The sequence below is a fragment of the Lygodium microphyllum genome, chromosome 4 (genome assembly GCF_053477565.2).
Source record: "Lygodium microphyllum isolate KBCC chromosome 4, Lygodium_microphyllum_v1.1.10, whole genome shotgun sequence".
NCBI classification, from domain to species: Eukaryota; Viridiplantae; Streptophyta; class Polypodiopsida; order Schizaeales; family Lygodiaceae; genus Lygodium; species Lygodium microphyllum.
In genome coordinates, this window is record NC_141138.1 from 106,157,406 (window position 1) to 106,178,945 (window position 21,540).

The window sequence follows — 21,540 nt, forward strand, 5'->3', positions numbered from 1 at the left end:
GTTCAGCCATTGTAGCATAGATTTCAAACCAACATTTTTCAAATTGACTTTGATCCTTTGATTGTTGCTTTAGTTGCTCTATCTCTAAGAGATTTGGTTGGCAAAGCGCTTCGTTGAATGTCACAGTTAAGCATAGTTCGTTAGCTTCCTTGTCAAAGATGAGTTGCATGTGTTCATATAGAAGCTTGTCATAGTGCTCGTTAAGATATTCTTGCTCTTCCCAGGATAGTGGATATGATAAATATTCCTTAAGCTGCTCCCTAGGAAATGTGCCCGTGTCTGCAAGGACGTAAGCACGTTCAAATAATTTGAGTTTAGCTTCCAACTCGGTCAAGCACTATGTGGCACTTCTATGTTCTATGAAGGCTTGCTCGGTTGCTATCTCATGCAAGGTTCTGGGAGTTTCCCTAGGCTTTAGCATAGGTGGGGGCTCAGATCTAGATGAGAAAGATTGGTCAATGCTAGGATTGCTCATATCCTTGGGGTTTTCATATTTCTCCTAAGGCTTTACTACTATTGTGTCATGGTTCTCCTTGGATGTGATTGGTGTAGTTTTGTCAACATGTTGTGAGAGTGTTCTATCCACTCTTGATTGGTCAATGTAAGTTATGTTGTCGATGGATTGAGCATTGCAAGCAACCATTAATGGTAATGGTTGGTTTGATTTATCATGACACACGGATGTTTGAGGTTTCACCGCCATTAGGAGAGATGGCAATGGGTTCATTCATTGGACTCGATGCTTTATTCCTCAACTCTTTAGCACTCTTGGACCCAATCTTCTTGGCGTCTACAACCACTTGCAACTGGCGTTGCTTTAGTTGTTTTCTCCTCTTTTTCTTGGGCAATTGAGGTGTATCCTTTAAAGACTCAAGACCTTGAACCAAGTCATGTTGAGAAATAGACAAATGATGTATGCTCCAAGAAGAGTTGTCCTGAATCCCATATGCACATTGAGGATAGTGGAGAAGCTGGAAAGCTATACAAGCATGTACTTGGTTTATTTTTTTGAATGAATGCTATTGTACTTTGTACTTAGAGTATGCAACTCTATCCACTCAAGATTGTGTTTATGAGTCCAAGCTAATCTATCTTGGAATCTAATTCACTTGAGTAAAAGTCCGTGTCTAGTCATCAGTCTTCTTCATGTCTCTTGCTTACGAGTTCAAGCCTCCATAGCTAATTGTGTTCAAGATCCATGTTTATTAACTTGGTATCAGAGCCATGGTGAGCTCAGTTTAGCTCTTCCTCATACTTCTCTAGATAATCATAGATCAACTCCAGCTCAGGACAAGTGGTTGAGTTCATCTCCTACTTTATTTTCACACACCTCGGCTTGGCCACCATAGCCAAACTGCACCTACCTTCAGTGGAGCTCTTAGATCTCATCATACAGCAATTTCACCTTAAGGTGTCTTTTGAGAAGCTCTTCATCTACTCCTAGCACAGCTCCCTATCACATTAGAGTGTGACATTATCCATCGTGGAGACCAGCATTACAAAAATCGAACATCGATGTCTCTGTTGCGCCCTATGATAGTCGTACAGTCTGGATGACATGTGGAGTTTGCGATTCGTCTTGCCCATATAGGGCATTTAAAGCCTATACTATAGGCTACCCCCCATCCAATCCTTGGCCTGAATGGCTGTGCCTAGGTCTTGCTGCGACAAAAAAATCAGGGCTTTCTGAAACCCTAAACAATGGAAGCCATAGCCAGGAACTTAAAAAGCTTAGCAACCTTGTCTTTTCTCATTGGCATCATCAATAGTGACCTTGATCACTGTGAAATTATCTTTGAAGCCTACTGTAGATTTGGAAAGATCCAATGAAGTTTAAAGATTACCTAGTAACATCGACCCAAATATCAAGATCTTCAAGACATAGAATCTATTGATACTCAAATAGTGCTTCTTGGCACTTGAGTTTTTCAGCTTTCAAAAGTAACTCACCTTCTGATTCCAGTTTCGAAGAATATTCTCAGGTTGTGTAATGATTTAAAGTCACAATTATCAAATCCCTTGTAAATCTCAATCGTCTTGTAAAAGGATAGACACTGCCCGAGAGTTCTCATGGTAAGCACTCCTACTAAGATGACTGAAGTGGAACAGACAGCAAAGTTTAATGGTGAAGGCTTTCATGCCGGGAAGGAGAAGACCATGTACCATCTTATGCAGAAAGACTTGTGGGACTTGTTTGAAGATGATGTAGATAACAAGGAGGAAGATGATGAAGATGGTTTCGTTGAAGAAGACCATTTCAAAACCAAAGAATGGAAGAAGATGAATAACAAGGTACTAGGCATCATTGCCTAGGGACTAAGTGATGATGTGCTACATCATATATCTGGCATTAGAAATGCTAGAACCGCTCGGGAGGAACTGGACAGAATGTTTGGTACCCAAGCAAAAAACTCAAAGGTAAAATTACTCATGCAGTTTTATAAACTAGATATCAAAGACAATGCTTCTATGACCACACACATTAACAAGTTCAAGAGCCTAAAAACCCAGCTTGCAACTCTTAAGGAGAATATTGATGAAGATGAAGCAATAGTTGTACTACTTGAAAGTGTAAACAAGGATCCATATGAGACCTTGTGTCCACTCTAAGTAACGTTCTGAGTCTCTTACTCAAAGATATTGAGCACTCACTGCTTGATGGAGAAATAAAATTTAAAAGCAAAGTTATAAAAGAGGCCAGCTCAAGGGAAAACCTCTTATACAGTAGAGGAGCTACTGGACCCAAGGGAAGAGGTTGAGGATTCAACACCGACAATAGGAGTCAGATGACATGTCATTATTGTGGTAAAATTGGTCATATTGTTAGTAAATGCTTCCACAAGAAAAAAGCATAGATGATGCAGAATGACTACCACCAAAGTCAATTCATGAATGAAGAAGAAGAAAAAGATACTTCCGCTACCATCAACAACTTTGGCATGTTGTTTTAAGGAATTTGTTCCCATAGTGGATATTTATGTTTCCCTTAGTGGATTTGATTTGTAAAACCCTTGCCAAAGATGTAAAGTCTCAAGCTTTAACTTGACTAGGCTGCCTATGAGCTAGTCTTCTGGGCAATGTTATCATGTAGAGGGGGCAAAAGCCAACAAGTGTAGGGACTCATCATTTGAGGGGGGTATTGAGAAATAGACAAATGATGTATGCTTGAGGAAGAGCTATCATGAATCCCATATGCACATTGAGGATAATGGAGAAGTTGGAAAGCTATAAAAGCATGTACTTGGTTCATTTTTTTGAATGAATGCTATTGTAATTTGTACTTAGAGTATGTAACTCTATCCACTTAAGATTGTGTTTATGAGTCCAAGCTGATCTATCTTGGAACCTAATTCACTTGAGTAAAAGTCTGTGTCTAGTCATAAGTCTTCTTCATGTCTCTTGCTTACGAGTTCAAGCCTCCATAGCTAAAATGTGTTCAAGATCCATGTTTGTTAACAAGTCAGCTATTGATATGCTTGATTGGGCCTCAGCATTCTCTTTTTCTGGTGTGTCCTAATGGAGCATAGCCATAGCCTAGTGAACAGCCTCGCTAGGTTGTGAGGGTACAATTGCCTCTCTTTTTGGAGAGTCTAGCTCTTCAGCTAATTCCCCTCCATTTAGCCTCTCATCCGATTGCATTAGCAATTGCTCCTAGTCGGTCGTTTTCTCTAGACTCTTGTCCTTACCCATTGGAACATGCCTCCATTGTTTCTTATCAGAGCATGTTTTTCTCTTGCTCAGGAGATTCATGTGACTCTAGTGTAGAACCAAGAGATAGTTTATGGTTCTTCTGATGTAGGCTTGGATGAAACCAGCTGAAGAAGTCAGGGTTGTATTGACGGGAAGCATAGAGATCTAGGATTGCAGGGTTTTAAGTGAGGCAGAAGATATATGTGCTAACATCAAGTACCATGCTCCCTACTCTTAGCCTACTAGCCATGTGTAGATCTTCTTCTAGAAGCAATTTATCATACAAGGGATGCTTTTGGACAGTGATGGCAGAAAGCTGGGCCTCATGGACCATTGCCAACACTCTTAATGAGGTCGGGGCAATGTGTGTGGGATCATGCATTGATGCCCAAAGGGCTTTCCTTTGCTTAGTGAGTGTCATTAGTCATTGGTCAATTTTGGCTGCCAAACTTTGGTTGGTGGAGTACCATTTCTACACAAAGTTTCATTGTCATTTTCCCTTTCGTTTGATTGCTTCAAGCTTTTCCTTGTTTGTCTCACATTGAGCAGTATAGAGTAAGGGTATCAAGCACAATTCTCCAGCTGTGGCTTTTGGGATGTCCGCTATGACTTCTTTAGCGCAGCTACATAGCGGGAGCAAACTTGTTGTTGCTCATCCCAAGTTAGGGGTTTGACTATGAGTTTTGTGTGCTCTGGTGTTGGCCTCCCAATGTCCACATGGATGTACACACGTGTGATAGATGTCAGATTGTGATCAAGCTTTATCATGCACTTCATCTCTGGTTCATTGGTTAGATGCGCCATCTCCTTGGCCAAATCTTTGAGAGATTTATTCTCAAACGTAGGCTTTAGGTGCTTTGGAAGTGTTGGAGGTGTCAAGGATATTGGTTGCGACACCTTTTCCACATGTGAATTGCTAAGGACACGTTCCGCAAGGGGCGTTGTCATGGCCAAAGACTATGACTGCTGTGATTCTTGATTGGAAGTAGTAGCAGCTAGTTCAGTGGATTGGCTACTATTGGTAGTCTGCGGTGTCAAGTCCTTAAGTAGATAATAAGTGGTCATGTCTTTTGTTGCCTTTTGCACATTCACTTGTGCAAATCGAGCATCAGTTGAGCTAGTGAAGGTGGATTGCATAGGCTTATCCTTAGGCTGAGAGCTAAGGGTGATGTCATATCTTGCATCTTGGACGTTTGGAAGCTCATATGGAGATAGAGATTGGGATTGAGCAACTGCACTTAATGACTGTTGTTGTGCTTCCTGTGTTCGTTTAGAAAAAGAGGGTATATGAGATTTTGGACTCCTAGGTGGACTTGGCACTGGCTAGAAGATTTGCTCGTGGTGGCTATTAGACGATTTCTCCATTTGCTTTGTTGAACAATCAGTCTTATCATGAGTAATGTTGCGCATGTGGTGCTTGTTATCTTCTTGAGAAGTCAAAGGCTCCTTGGGCAGCACTAGTGGTCTTTGTGCATACTTGACGGTTACATTTGACATCCACTTGTTAAGCACACTAGACTAAGGATCTACCTTTTCGCGAATAGTCATGTTGGGTTTCTTGATTTGTGAGGGGCTCAATCACTCCAATGTTGTTGACTAGAGAGTTGGATTTTCGTTTAGATTTCCTCCTACGCTTCTTCGCTTTTGATAGGACCTAGCCTTCAGCTAATAGAGGTGGTTTAGCAAGGGGATTTGGTACCCAAATCCATTGGTTACCTACTAATACCCTTGAGCATGTCGCAACACTTTGGATATCTATTGCAGCGTTGTGCTGGCTCTCGATCAATACCTTTGTCTATAAGGCTTGGGCTTCTTTTGTGGTCTTCTACGATATTTGTATGTCCAATGCTTATCCTTGGCATTGTCTCCTAACCTTCTTGTTTCAAGCATGGCCTTGCTCATTGGTTCTCTCTGTTCAACATGCAATTGCATCAACTCTTTCAATAAGTCCTCGCTCTCATTACTAGGCTTGCCTAGTACTTCAGAATGTTCCTTGTCCTTCTCTCGAGGTTTGATGAGGTCACTCTTACCAAAGGTTGTGATTATACTCACATTGGGTAGTGTCAAGTGTATCCTTTGTGCTATGTAATCGGCCTCACACTTCGTCGCTCTTTTGAAGTGTCTTCCTAGGAGGGCTTCCCTTCCACAATTAGCACTATTTGGAGGAACATGGAATAGGATAGGCAAGCTTTTAGTTTCAATAGTTATACGGATTTTGCACTTCTTTATGAGTGCTTGTGGGTGTCCCCCATAAGGACTAAGAATTGCATTAGTTTGTGTGAGCTCTGGTTGGCCTAGTAGGGTCTATGTTTCATAGGTCAAGATATTAAAATCTACTCCTTCATTAATGAGAGCATCGACACTATGCTCTCTTTTTGCAACGATTTTGACCCTAAGATAAGCAATCAATACGTTGTCTTCATCTTATGGGTCTTGGCTTATAAATTATTGCCTTCTAATATATATGTTTGGGTCCTCAACTGCACAACTAGATGTGGACTCTTCATTGATATCTTGGATCGTCTATGTAGTGCCATTCAAGGTGCATCTATCATCAGAATTGTCGCATCTAGTCAACCTCGCAGTTGTAGCTTGATGTTGTTGCATTCCACTTTGACTAGATGTAGTCCGAATGCAACATATACCTGTTTTTGCAGTGTGGAATTTTTACCCTTGTTGGCTAGATTGGCCCATTGAGGTTCTAGGGCCTCTGTTTGGGTATGGGCTTTTGGTTGTTGTTTTGCAAGTGAGAATCTATGCTTGTGTAGAGCCATTACTACATTAGGATCTAATTTGCAGGATTTGTCAAGGCGTGCATTTTTTTTTCTAGCCTACTTGGGGGAGGTGCAGAGGGGGCAGAGCCCTCTCTGTGGGGGTCCCAGTGGGGCAGTCCCCCCGGCCCGCATGGTCGTTATGCTAAATATCATGCGCAATTGGAATGACCATTCGTAGCCAAGTTTCGAACTACTTGCTCTAAATCTCTGCCCATTAATAGATCTATGATGTGCTTTTACATCTATACGGTCTTTGGGTTGATTTTAGGGGTTAGATGTGTCAACTTTGTATTCTCTTTATCTGCCCGATTTTGACAGTTTTCTGTTTGATTCTTGGAGGCTCGATTCTCGGGAGTTCGATTATTAGAATCAGGCGTCTGATTTTGGGTTGGTCCGATCAATCGATCAGACTGTCCGAGTCCAAGTGGTCCGATTTTGGTTGATTTTGGTTGGTCCGATTCAGGTGGTCCGATTTGATAGGTGTCCGATTTTGGAGTGGCCGATTCCGGATGTTTCGATTTTTATGTTCGATTATGGGATGTCTGATTTTCGAAATCGGACAGGGTATGTCCAATTGGATAGGATGGGTTGGTCCGATTTCGATTCTGGGAAGACTTTGGTAATAGTGTTCGATTCCTATGGATGAGTTTCCAGGGATGACGAAAATCAACTTGATTCTAATGATTTTGGTTATGAGGGGTTACATAAACTTCTAGAATGTAAGAATAGACGATAATGAAAGATTGTATATACTTAGAATAGCAAATAAACTCCAAAATACAAATAAGCAACAAATTAAACTCTCTTGCCCTGTTATGACAATAAGAATCCTAATGTCTGTTTTCCTTTATTTATTTGTTTTTTTCTACCCTAATGCATCCAAATTACAAAGCAAACACCTACACTACTCCAACCTAATTTTCCAAGTTTAAAAAAAAAAACCAAAAACTTACTTGCTATGGAGATCGAATATCTCTTCAAATTCCCTTGCTTCCTACCTATCTATCCCAAGCACCGATTTCGGGAAAACCCTACTTCAATGCTCGATTTGGAGCACACAAGCACTCGCGGATTGAATTTGTTGGTCCCGGAAAAGAGAACCAAAATGTAGAGGTGGAGCTCAAGCTCAACTACCAAGACCCATAGACCGCTTATTCTTTCAAGTGGTTCAAGCTGAGCACTAATGGCTACCACTCATATAGCTGATGCACTCTCTCTCTACGAGTATAGTGAGCTTATCTCCATGCCCGATCGGGTTGCCTCCTCTCTCAAGCACTCTGGTAGCTCCACGATCCAAGTGTAAGCTTCAAGTAAGCTTGATCCTCAAGCTCCATGCTCCAAGCTTCATTGCCACGAGCAAGAGAAGAGAATAGAAGAAGAGAGGAGAAGATGGAGAGTTTCTCCACCACAATCCCTCACCCTCACACACTCCCTCTCTCACACTCTCACACTCCCTCTCTCAAGTACAAGCTCAAGTAAGCAAGAAGAAGAGGAGAGCTACTTTTGGCTATACACAAGAATAGCTTCTGATTTACTTTTCAACTTTATATACAAAACCCTAAATTCCTTTTGGGCGGTCATCCCCTTATCTCCTTTTTTACATGGCCAACCTAGGCCCTTTTTTCCATTGTCCTTCTATCTTCCTAGCTTCCTTCCTACTGCCCATCTACCTTTACAATTTGCAACGCTCTTAAAATAAATTAAGTATTGACTTGTACTTTTTCTTGTGCGTCTCTCCTTGATTTAGGACTTTTTTGCACTTCTTGTTTTTAGATATTTCTTGGCGCGTCTTCGTCTTTTGTTTCACTTTTGCCTTAGCCTTGTCTTTTACTTTAGATTTTCTTGATTTTCCACCTTATTCGTCTGAGGGTTAACATCTCTATTGTAAGATGCCATTACATGGAGAACTCTTGGTTGCATTTTTGAGCACCTTTCCACTTTGCCATATTTGGATCCTTTAACACATTCTTTTGCTGAGGTACAATGTGAAACATATGTGTAGTATTTTCATGATTTGGCCCCTTTGGATGCACTCTTGATCCAAAAAACACATTCTTTGAGGATACCATGGTCCTTTAAGCATTAGTTCTTTGATTTCTCGTGTCTAGTTATGGTGCATCAATTGCATCTATGTCCAATCACGTTCTCATGTGGCTTAGAGACTTGTACATCATCTTCAAATTTCAACAAAATGGTTCCATTGCTCTCTCTAGCCTTTTCTCTTTCTAAGAAGTATTACACATGTATTTTTATGTTGTATAAAGACTTTTAAGACTAGTGGCACCTTTGTTTAATAGTCTAATTATTCCTATGAGCATTGGATTGCTTCTCCAATGCATTATGCTAAAGAGGCACCATTAGTTTAAGAAAATGCATGTAAAAAAAAAAAGATTTTCTCAAATTTTTTTCATGTGCTACACATTTGCAACGTTCCTTTCCCTTATCTTTTCAAGCTAGGTTGTTTAATGAGAGAGAGAGAGAGAGAGAGAGAGAGAGAGAGAGAGAGAGAGAGAGAGAGAGCGAGAGAGAGAGAGAATGCAATGTAAACAAATGTATGTTGTCTATTATAGAGTGCAAGTATACATGCTTATGTTAGTAATGTCAACAAATAGCCTTTTCACATTAGTGGGATTTTACACACTAAGCACAGAGCATACCATTCTTAGCACATGAAGCGTGCTATTTGTAATTCATGAGCCTTTTTTGACAAAAGCGCAAAGTGAATGAGATGAAGCCTCATAAGCTTTGCAAGTACACAAACCGTGCAATGTGTGGTTAGTGGGCCTAAACGGCTGGTAGCGGTGAGGGGGGAGGAACATCTTGTGAATATATGCCAAGGTTTGCACTTAGAATACACAACATGTACGACCAAGACTGAAACACAAAGATTCAAATAGAGTCAAGTAAAACTCCAACCTTAAATACAAAATACAAAATACAAAACACAAAACACAAAAACTCAAAACTCAAACATAAAGAGAAGAAACTCTGAAGTAAATGAATGCTATAAATGAATGTAAGAGTGTACAAAATGCCTAAGGGCAAAGGAATGCAATGTCGGAGAGTGATGTTCATCAAAGATGGATCCCAAGTGTTGAGGCAAAGAACTATTAGGCAAAAATAAGAGAGGTGTTTGCTGATGTAGACAGCCTGTTGGAACCCAAGAGAAGTGTTTGTTGATTTAGACGGCTTGTTGGAGAGTAAAAACATAGGTATTGCATTAATCGTCTAGTGGGAGAGATGACAACAGTCTGTCACCTAGTACCATATATTGAAAATGCAAGCTTACTAGATGCTATGATGGTGCAACCGATGGAGATCTCCAAATAGCAAGGTGATGGTTCAAAGCGGGCCGCCTAGGGCTGGATAGTAATGGGCTGTAATCAATGATGGCTAGACAACAAATGGTAAGTAGTTGATGGCTGAAAGTTACATAGTAGAGTGACAAATCTACACAAAAGGATGAGGCTAAATGGTAGGTAGCTTGTCTATTTATAAATGTTGAAGTGTGCTCCAAAAAATTAAGGTTTTGGGGAACTACTAAAACTCTCTTGAACCACACACCAAATTTGTATTTTTCATTAATTGTGTTTGGGGATTGTTAAAAAATGCTAATTAACTATAAAACATGTTTTAGCTTAATACATCCTTGGGCTCTCTTTATACTTGGTAGTGTTAAAAAACAATGTGAGATCATTTGTAAGAACAACCAACAACTTGTATAGTAAGTTCACAAAGATTGCCATCACCTATGAAAGATGGTGGTACATTCCATAGACCAAATGGCACGACAATGTACTTGAATGCTCCCACCTTGGTAATGAATGTTGCCTTCTCGTAGTCCCTTAGTGCCAATTTGTTTAATGATATCAACACATTCCATTTTGATTAGTATATCATCAATGAATCCTATGGTAGGTTTATCCCCCAACCACCATCCACTACAGCACTCATTGTCTATCCATATCCATTGCCTTCCAACTTTGTATTCTATCACTCGAATATGCACCTACTCATCTCTAATGTTAGTTTTATTTTCTTCATATATTGAGGTTTTGTCTCCTTGTCACAACATGCAACTCTATTGCTAGTAAATCTTCCACTAGCCTGGAGAACTCAAACAACAATTTACTTTTTTTTGTTTTGGAAATAGTAAGAGGAGTCCTTAGCTCAAATATTGGAGTATTAAAACTTTTTGCTCATCACTCTTCATCAATCATCTCATTTCGTGTACTCAATTTTAGTTAACATTAACTCCATTTCAAACTCATTTGACCCTTAACCATACTAAATCATTTGGTTCGTCCTAGCAATGTACTTTGGACCTTCCTCGATGCAACTATTGTTCTTGAAACTTATTGCTTTTCTAGACTTGTGCCCTTTCTCTTCCCATGATCTTTGTGCACTCGTGTTCTTCCCAATCATGGGGCCTCCTTGAATTCCCTTCTTGTTGGGATTGCAAGGATTGGTCCCTCAAGCTCGATGTCAAGGCACCACAAAAAAGTGCAAGCTCATCAATTTCTTTAGGGTGTATGGGGATTCAATCTTAGAGTGGCTGAACTGTAGGGGGGTTGTGCCATTTTGTGTACACATTCTACTAGGAGAGCTAGAAGAAATGGATCAATCAAACCTAAAACTTGAAGGTTACAATATCTTTGAAAACGGGTTTGAACCTTCTCCCTCTAAGAAGGGTCGCAAATGTACCTCCTCTAAGAAGGTTCGCAAATGTACTACCCTTCAAATGAAATGCAAACTAGGCGCTCTGCGACTAGAGGCACCGGGGCGGGTGTGATTTTCGCAGCGAGGGCAGGTGCTGGACGCGTGGCACCCGCCCCCGCGTTTCTTTGTGGGGAGGTTGGGGCTGCCACGTGGCACCCGCCCCCAACCTCCCCTTAACTAATAGTAAAGATGAAAGGTATAATAAAATTTAGAAAAATGTTTATATGGCATTGCAAATCTGACCTTTGAAATGAAAAGCTGCCTTAACCCTCAAAAGTTGAGGCCAGAGGTTTGAGCTTGTAAACCCTAAGGCCTGTTCGCGGTGGCGAGAAGCTTTTCCAAAGATTAGGTCCACTGAGTCGGCGCGAGTCGGCTAGATATGATGGAAATCAGTATCGCCACAACCCCAATCCTCAACGTAGCTGCCATTTAATCTGCAGATGTCAATCAATGTCGCTATGGAAGCTGTAGATGTCATCAATGTCACGCTGATGCCATCTTGGAGTTGCTTCAGCAGGGCAAGCTTCGGTTGGAGGCCAGCCATCAGACCTGCGGTTGGCGGGATGTCAGATATGATCTGATCTGATCTAGCGAGTCTCGCAACCTCTTGAGTAGAGCTTGTACCTGAGAGCTTCAGTTGCACCCACGCATCTAAGCTCACCACCGAGAACAGCCTTTCCGCATTCGAGCCCGATCCTTGCAGTCCCAATAATGGGATGTTCTTCCCAAGCATCATCCCCCCCTTTCACCATATTCTCATTTGACGCATTCTGATGTGTGATAATGTACTCACCATCCATCCCCTTTGTGGACATGGCGTCCCATGTTCTCATCAAAGCTATGAGCTGCTTCTTGAGTTTCTTTAGTTTTGGTTTCATGAATTCCTTCCTATCTTGGACCCTTTTTAATCCTCGGATTCTAGCTAATGCCAATCCACTGATGTCTCCCTTTGTCAACCATCATCACGAACTTCTAATCAGTGTCGAGTTTTTACTGGGCAGTACGCGTTATTGCCTAGTTAAGTGCTCTAGCTCTTATAAACTTTTGTGCCTTCAACTTATACTCTATCTTTCCCAACTTTCCCAGGATATCTTCACATGTTCTCTCTTTCTTGAACCTCCAGATGATGGATTTCACGATGGATTGATACATACATGGTTGAGTAGTCGAAATAATAGTTCTGTATTCGATTCCTAGGGTCTGCTCCTGAGATATTTCCTTCAATTTAGCCTATCTCTCGAATGCTTGGACATGTAATTGTGGGTCTGCCTTTTTCATTGCTTTGTGCACATTTTGTCAGCTGTTGCGCTGCAAGTCATGCTCCATGACCTTACCAACTCCTTCACTGGCTTTTCTCTTCTTCGGAATGCTCCCCCCAACCTACCATTGGTCTCTTAGACCATCTCCTTCAACCACCCTCAGAAGCAATATGCTCACACTATTGTCAAACCTGTGGCAAGAGTGCTTAATGCTGATGGGGTCTGTTATAGATTGTTATGTAGGTGTGTTGGCCATAACTGTCAGGTGATTCTTGTCATGCTAAGCTTGTACAGACATGTTGGCTGTCAAGCAATGGCAAGTGGTGCGACATGAGAATCTTGACGTGATATTTACACATGATTGTGAAATATCAGAAGATGAGGGCTGATGGTAGCATAAAATGACACAGACTACTAGGAAGGCAGAAGGTGAACCCCAGACTCAGCTTGTATTAGTAATGCAATATATGACAGTACAAAAGAAAGTCCAATGGGATGTCAAGCCATTAGATTCATAGTCAGGCTTGTGCAAACCATAGAGATGGCTAAATAATTCCAAACGACACTCGGACTAAGACTCAGTCATACGCTCTATGACTGCTCTAGTGCTAGAATGCACTCTATGTTGTAGCAATTTCAAAATCAATAGGGGTCTCCTATTTGGATCCTCCATCATGCCACCTTGCTTTGCTTCTTGCTGCCATTCTTCCTCGGTGGCCACCTGGCTACATTAAAGTTAGCCCCTTTCATTGAAAAGATGAGGCTTTAAACAAGATGCCACATGCAACTTGCGGCACATCCAAAAAGTAAATAAAGTAGTGCGCATGACATCACCCCAAAGCGTCTATCAAACACTGAACTGACACATTGGTTTTTCAAAACAATACATATGTGCAAAAATGAAGATGTCTTTGAGAACTTTGTAAAACTTTGAAATTTGAAAGTATGGATGTTTTAAATCAATAAAACCATGTTGTGCTATATGCAAATCAACAATCAGTATGTTGTGCACTTCCTGGGCCTTACTTAATTGCCCTCCACTATAGCCCCTCGGCCAAGATGGATTGCCACTAGACTTACGGTTTTGTGGTGGTAATTGTAATCAAGGAGCTTCATGTTGAAATTTGGACCCTTCTGAGTTACAGCCTTAAAAATAAACTTCCAATGAAACATCTTTGAACAGACCTTGGGGGAACCAAACCAAAAGAGGCCATGCAACTAGGAAACTTGGAAAATTTCTTTGAAAAGTTTTGGACTTAAGAAAGAGACCAGTCTCCTATTAATTTTTCACGCAACTTGCATGAATGCCCGAGTCAATACAAAAACTCTCAACTTGTATGCTTGCAAGTTGAAGGCTTTGATGCTTTTTCCAGCAAGATACAGCCAAAATGGGTGTTGATGAATCCAATAGTGAAGATTTCAAAAATTTCAGGTTTGATTCTTCAAGACTTTTTAAAATTGGTTTGGACAAGACAAGTGAGGGAACCATACATCGCCTGTGTAAGAGTCAAAACATGCTGGCCCATAGAAAATGTAGCTACAGACTTGGTAATTCATACATGTACAATCCATCATAATATAATTTCCCCATTATGAAAGAATACCATTAACTTCTCTGTAAAGATGACCAGCTTTAGGTTACAGCATTATGATTGTTCAACCCTACCTGGGTGCATATACCTGTGTTTTAATTTTTTTTTGGCAAAATAGTGTCTCATAATATTGCTCAAGTTCCAACTTAGAAATACAAGGGCTCAACAGCATGGCTGGAGCAAAAGTAATGGAGCAGAAAGTAACTAAATCACCACTGATGAGGTACAAGAAAAATAATTAGTGTTTTTTATTACAAATGAATAACAGCAGATGGTGACTATTCACTCAACATTCTTCTTAAAGAGGGGCTGATGTCAGAGTGCTGCTTGAAGTTGCAGAGGATTTTCTACAGAAGAGCAATGACTTAGCTACACGAAGAAGAAAATCTCTGGACTCAATTAAGGGAAGGAATGTGCAGACAAGGGTAGCAATCATTGCCCAGGCAATGGAGATGATTACCCACAATGCAAAGTAGCTCTGATTCATAACACAGAGAAAATGTAAGTCCAGTAACCAAGCATAAAAATAGTTAACACAGTTGTGCTTGCTGCAGTTGGGTGGGTTTCCTTCAGTGCAATACCTCCGAGAACACACCCGCTGGTAAAGTAAGGAGAGGCCACACAATGACCAAGATCACACTTAAAAAGATTGCCACCAGGCATGTGCGGTGAAAGGATGCATCTAGTTCAAGACTCTCATTATAGTCCACCTCCACACCATCCATCACCTGGATGTCTTTGAACCTGAATGAAGTACAAGCCATTGAACAACATCAGCTAGAATGCCCTACTGTCTGTATAAAACAGCCATCAGATTGGATGGATGTCTTTGAACCTGAATGACACACACCCCCACATCAATACATATTTTACAAGAACTCTTTATTTCCTAACCTGTTATAGCTGTCCGTTTTGTCTGGTAAGATGATTGTCCAAACTGTACAAATAAGCCCAGAAACTAACACTGCCACCACAGCTCCATCCACTGTTGGTCCAAGCTGTTGTAAAGAGTTTGAAATGGAGAGCTCATGATAGATGACCTGTCCTTGTAATTGAATTTCAGTACCCATTTCCATTTTTTGAATCAACCAGAATGATGACCAGGATGAAAGCATATTTACCTTGGCATGCGCAATCCATGCAATGATGGCACAAATTTGACCTCCGATAGCACCTGCTATAGCAGCACCTTTTGGTACAGATGGCCAAATAAGCATGAAGGAAAGTGGAGGAACCGCGGAAGATACCATAAGGCCCATCACCAAGAAAAGGAAATTCACATCAACATTTACCTGAATGCATAGTGAAATACATTGATAATTTAATTACAACAAATCCAAATGGAATAAGACATTGTTTTTCAAAAACTGAAAAAAAAGTTTTCTGGAGCATATTAAAACGGTAAATGGGGTTTGACTACCATGGATGGGTGCCCACAGCATTGGCCATTGACCAATGACCAAATGGTCAATGTGGGCCAATGTTGTGGGTGTAAGTTAGTGGCTATGTGAGAACCATAATGACCATCAATGTGCTAAGTGTACATGTGTGGACCCATATAACTAGGTGGTCCATCATCAGTATCTGCACATGTTCACCTTGCCATCTCAACAATTCCCCTCAAGCTCGATTTTATCTTTGCAACTCTAAGTAAGCTTTGAAATCCTTGAAGCTGCTTTGTACCCAATGCCTTAGTGAAAATGTCAGCTACTTGATCCTGTGTTGACATATATCGAGTCGATCTCTCTTGCAAGTACTTTCTCTCTTACAAAATGGTAATGCACCTCAATGTGTTTTGTCCTAGCATGGAATACTGGGTTTCCAACTAATTGTATACTGCTCGTGTTATCACAGTGAAAGACACTATTGGTTGCCTTTTGTTGCTCCAAGTAACCACTGCACTACCAAGAGAAAACATGAATCCACTGGTAGATCTTTTATCCGATATGCTACCAACGCAATCTACATCTATGTACCCAAACACCTGTACATCCTTTCTTGCCTCACAAAAAAGTCCATAATGCAAGGTGGACTTCACATACCTTAATATGCAACTCTATATAAATGAGGCCTTCTAGGTACTTGCATAAACTAACTCACAACTCAAATTGCATAACTTAAGTCTGGTCTTATGATGGTTATATAGATTAAACTCCCTACTATCCTCTTGAACATAGCAAGGTCTTCTATCTCCCTGGCAAGCTTAGCACTAAACTTTACATTTTGCTCCAATAACACTGAAAGAGGCTTACATGCTGTCATACCATACTTGGATAACATATCTAACCCATATTTCCCTTGGGACAACCATATACTGTTAGCACATCTGATCACCTCAATACCAAGAAAGTAACTGCATTCACACTGTTATTATCACATATAATATCAAATCATCCACATAGATAACCATGATAACCAAACCTACATTAATCTTTCTTACATAAGTGAATGATTTATATTAATCTTTCTTACATAAGTGAATGATTTACATTTGAAATATAAAAGCCAATGCTGACAAGCACTATGCTCTGATGCTTCAGGCGATAGAGTGCATTCTTTAACTTGTACACATATGTGGGATGCTCTAAATCCTCATAACCTGCTAGCTTCTCCATATACACCTATTCTTACAAATCACCAAGTAAGAAGGCATTTTTCACATCCATCTGCTGTAAACTTCAACCTTTTGCTACTGCCAAAGTAATCACACATTTAACAATTGCCATCCTAACAAAAACTAGACTCAATGTTTCTCCTTAGTCTATGCTCTATGTCTGTGCATAGCCTTCCTCAAAACAAGTGGGATTAACATCCTCAACTACCTTTACCATATAAGCAGGATGGTGAGTTGTATAACCCTCAAAACTAATTCTTATAAGGTGTCTCATCCTGCTAGACATGTGTACCATTGGATCACTCAATGGAGACTTTACCATGTGATCTCTGTACACCTGGCGTTCTAACTGAAGAAATACCGAGCTCACTATTCGAACTCTTTGAGTAACTAGAGTCTCCATTAAGAATTGAACAACTAGTAGATGTATCATTATCATCTAATACTTTCTTCTTTCCTTTGTCAATACTTGCAATACTAGTAGATGCACTTGAAGATATGGGGCTGCTCCTTAGTCTTCTTGACTAAACATTTACTATTAAATGATGTCTTTGGTTCACTAGGGATTTGTAATTTCTACTTTTCTGTTTGCACATGACTATCATGATCATCAACATTATTCAATGCATCTCCACTTGATGCATACCAACTACTCCTCTTGTACAAAATAACATCCTTGCTCACTCAAAACTCACTACTTATAAGGTTATGGTAACGATACTTTTTCTACTCAGCAAAGTATCCAATGAAAATACATTTTTCAACCTTTAGGTCAAATTTCTTCCTCAACTCATTAGGCACATGAACATAGACAATACAATGGTAATACGACCAAACATTTTTAAGCGTGATAGATCAAGTTTCTTGCCAGTTGCGACATTCTTTATAGATCACTCCTGCCTAGCAGTTTCTTCCTGTCCTAGATTCTATTCAGAGGAAACTGACCTACTGAAGCACGGTTCGCCTCTCACTAGCCGGTCGAGCCTTGATGGTTAACTAGGTCCTCCTAGCGACGGCCTAGTACATTGCCTCGTGTTGGTGCTTCTTCTCATCGTGCGTAGGGCAGCTTTGCCACCTAGTGTGGAATTTCATTTGGTCTGGGTCTAATGGCTCCAGGGACTCCACGGCAAAGGTGGCGTGGACGACCATCATAAGACATCGATCAGAGAGAGGGCTTGGGATCATAGACCCGGAATATCAGAGTATGGCTCTCTTCGGTAAGCTAGTTGTCCGCGGTCTCACACTAGGCGGGCAGACCTAGAAGGTCTTACTGCACGAGGGCCTTCACGACTGTAAACCGAGGCTTGGCGGTGAGTGGAGACCGTCCCTGAGATGGATCTTCACTTCAGCCCAGATCACCCCCGCCCCCCCCCCCCCCCCCCAGATCACCTTTCCTGCGGAGCCTACTCCGCGTGTGGCAGGGCCTCCGTAAGACCCTAATCCAGAGCCCCCCAGGTTGCTAGGAGGAAATAGACCGTCAGCTGGTGATCTGGAACCTCCAGGTCAAAGATAGGGAAGGGGCACAGATAGGTGAGTGCCCCCACATCCAGTGGGCTGGGTGGGAGGCCGGCCCGGCTCGTTCCATCAGGACATGGTGGGAGGTGTACAAGATGGTGGACGAGGAGGTGTTGCAGCGAGACGCAGCAATACCTCCGAAGTGGCTTGCCCCCCCGATACGAGAGCCGACCGGAGAGGTATGGGCAGCCAGGTTCTCTCCAGCAGGCATTCCTCTTCAGGTGGCAGGTAGAGTGGGTGGCGCCCCCCAGGGGACCTTCTTCGCCGTTCAGGAGGGGGGACGTCTGGCCCTTGACAGAGGGCAATAGGATGAGGGAATTGCCACCCTTTCATGGAGGAGGATTCGGGTGGTGGGTCTTCAGGGGAAGACTTGGTGACTAGACCCCTATGTTTTCTGGAAGGAGCTCAAGGAGTGGCGCCTTTGGATCTGGGATGGTATACCATTTGATGAGCTGGAGTGGGATCCAAGAGAGTGGCTATGGCCGGCCTCTGCAGCTGCCAAAAAGCCACCCAGGTTCCTAGAGTATACTGCCAGGATTGGCAGACATATACTAATGCAGGAGGATATTGACTGGGTGCCGTCACGCAGCAGGCACTAGGCGGAGCACAGCATCATGGAGCCCTTCCGACGGACCTTCTGGCGCCGCCTATGGGATAGCTGGAGGCCGAGGAGGGTGTCGTATTTTTTATGGCTGGTGGCACATGGAGGCTTGGCGGTGGGAAGCTGGCTTGCACAGATGCAGGAGGGAGGTTGTAAGCGCTGCACACAGCAGCCTCTAGAAACGCCAAAGCACTGCCTTTGGTCTTGTGAGAAGGCACAGCTTGTGTGGAGAGGAGCATGCCATATCCTTCGACGTATAGCCCCCAGCCTTGGCTGTATTTCATGGGGAGCTTTCTGTTGGCAGGCAGTCAGCCAGGGTTGTCACCTTTTGTATGAGGCCCGGATGCAGGACATGATATTCATGATTGAGGCAGGGTGATGTGCAGTGGTCGGTCTGGAGGCTTTACCCATCCACCAGGTACTGGAGCCCACAGCAGACCGCTCGGACATACGGGAGATCATAGGGAGTCTTACTCGATGGCATATTTGGAAGGCGCGATGCCAGGTGGCTTTCAGTGGAGAGGGACTTTCAGCACTTGCGACCTTAGCAGAGCTATGGACCTCCGTCATCCATTCCCTCCGTGGCTGATGGGATTAGGTGCAGGGCAAGTCCAGGGCTCGTCAGGAGCTCCGTGGTCACTTCATGCGTACCTGGGGTGGCCAGGGCCTGTTCTTTGTGATGCAGGCAGGCAGCCCCATTTGGCGATATAATATAATCAGCCACATTTTACTTGCAAAAAAAAATGAGGCTCCATCAACTATTCCGGTTGTTGCTGTGTATGCACAGTTATAGACTATCCAGTTCAAGTTTACTGATATGATTCAGCCATTCTTTTTTCGATGATGCAAATCCAGAATCAGTTTCACATGTAGCCAGCCCTATCCAAAACTCACTTGGGGGGGACTATTCTCTAGAAACTGTATCTGCTGTTTGATAATGTGGGGAATATCTTACGAGCTTTGACATGTACCAATCCCATAAGGTTTTAACACATGTCCTCTATGTTACTAGAAAATAAATCTGCATTGAGATTATAAAGGAGGCTACCATCTAACACTAGACGCCATCATGAGCAAGTAGAAGGACAAGAAAAGCAAGGATTCCACTAACTCTTCATCATCCTTAGATTTTGATTCAGATTCCAGCCACAGAACAGTGACAGCCATTGTGACCACAGACTCAGTCTTCTTTCTTGGGGGTGCAGTTGTCCTCATGACTCTCAATGCCACAGAGGAAGTGTAGCTGGGTGCTGAAGGTGGTGCATGCTAGCTTCATCCATATGCAGTTGTGGTGGATCCTGGGTGTGGCTTTCTATGTGCATGAATGAAGGCTGGCACATTCAAATCCTCGAGAAAGTTGACTTTCAGGTTCATGATGGGAGGTGAGACAGATAGCCATCTGGCATCTTTGCTCCTAGTCTATCCCACATGAGGGGATACTTTGGCAATTTGGTCATAGGTGAGGAATCAATGGTGACAATATGCTTTCATGGAGCTAGTTCATGGCAGGCATTGAGATTCAGCTGTTTTTACTCTTTGTGGTCAGGGATTGGTAAGATTGACATCAACATCAGTGTCTTTGCAAGACACATTGGTGGTGCCTTGATCACCCACTGCTTGGGTGTCCATGGCCCTCTCAGATTGTCATTGTTGTATGTACTGTGGACCGTGGTGGATCTTCATCAATTTATATTTCATTGTGCTTGCCCATGATCTGAGAGAGGGTGTTAGCAATGGACATTACATGGGTTGTATGGGCATTTGAGTCAACAAGTAGGAGAATTTAGTGGCCAACTTTGTGTGCAGCATTTGGCATACTGGGTGGACCAATTCTTTACTACTCAACCTATGTTTGTGCCATCTTGGCAGCTGGTTGACCTGCCTTTGGTCTCACTCACTTTCAGTGTATTTATTGCTCCATCTCCTCCTCCAGTGTATCACACTCAGCACGCCTGCATTCTTTATTGGAGAGAGGGAGATTGGGAGCCTTATCTGACCAGAAGATCTCCATAGGGACTGAGATGAAGAAATCTGTTTCAGTTTAGTCCCTCACACACAAAGGCATGAATGCACACATTGGGCCTAATTTTTATTTTTACCTTCGGAAGCTTTTCTGAGGTCATTAATTTTTCTTTTCTTTGGAAAAACGTGAATAAGCATGCCCAGTGGGTATGGATTTGCATGCGCACAGAAAATGTACCTTGAATATAAAGCAGGAGAATGCTCCCATTGCAGTTCCTATTACAAGGACTGCATAGCGTGATATGTATAGCAGCTCCTTACCAGTTGCTTCAGGATGAATATAAGCCTGCACAGAAAATGAAACACTGGTCTGCCATGATTATCTTCTGTGGAAATATACAACAAAAAAATTTACTGAATATCCCACCTTGTAAACATCATATGTAAAAAGTGAACTCATGGCTATGAATTCGGCAGATCCAGATGATGTTGCAGCCATAAATACAATTGACAATATTAAAACAACACCTCCTGCACAAAGAAAAAAACATATCTGACTTTAGAAGAGAGAATAAAGTTAATATCCACAAAAGAAAAAATCAACTACCAGCATTTGTTCCTTGTAGCTTTTTGTGAAGGTCAAGTTGTTTCTTCAGTACAAAGCATTAGTTAAGCTATTATCAAACAGGTAAAGCCACACACATCTTATCAAATTCTGTAGATTCCCTTAGTTCAAATGTATACTTTTAAAAAGTAGGCATATTATGACTGGATGTAGTGTAGAGATTCAGGAGAAAAAAGGGTTTCTTCTAGC

General features: G+C 42.0%; 2 protein-coding genes across 4 annotated transcripts in view; both read right to left on the reverse strand.

Moving 5' to 3' along the window:
* Positions 1-8,991: 8,991 nt before the first annotated feature.
* Positions 8,992-13,245, reverse strand: LOC148037439 (uncharacterized). The gene is made up of 2 exons (XM_087677300.1): positions 11,808-13,245; positions 8,992-11,732 (listed from the first exon to the last, which is right to left on the reverse strand). The coding sequence occupies exons 1-2, from the start codon at positions 12,059-12,061 to the stop codon at positions 11,627-11,629; spliced, it is 360 nt and encodes a 119-aa protein (XP_087533426.1). The 5' UTR covers positions 12,062-13,245; the 3' UTR covers positions 8,992-11,626.
* Positions 13,246-14,004: 759 nt separating this feature from the next.
* Positions 14,005-21,540, reverse strand: part of LOC148037440 (urea-proton symporter DUR3-like) — a 204,885-nt gene continuing 197,349 nt past the window's right edge. For all 3 annotated transcript variants that reach the window (XM_087676377.1, XM_087676378.1, XM_087676376.1), the window contains 6 exons: positions 21,154-21,257; positions 20,965-21,072; positions 15,156-15,326; positions 14,929-15,074; positions 14,616-14,778; positions 14,005-14,512 (listed from right to left, as the gene is read on the reverse strand). In XM_087676377.1, coding sequence (XP_087532503.1) covers positions 14,333-14,512; positions 14,616-14,778; positions 14,929-15,074; positions 15,156-15,326; positions 20,965-21,072; positions 21,154-21,257 — 872 coding nt within the window. In that variant the 3' untranslated portion in view covers positions 14,005-14,332. The remainder of the gene's footprint in view (positions 14,513-14,615; positions 14,779-14,928; positions 15,075-15,155; positions 15,327-20,964; positions 21,073-21,153; positions 21,258-21,540) is intronic.

Coding starts and splice junctions, on each gene's coding strand:
- LOC148037439 (XM_087677300.1), bottom strand. CDS start 12,061: ATGAAACCAAAACTAAAGAAACTCAAGAAGCAGCTCATAGCTTTGATG. Junction 11,733..11,807: donor GGTGCAACTGAAGCTCTCAG/GTACAAGCTCTA, acceptor CGCCAACCGCAG/GTCTGATGGCTGGCCTCCAA.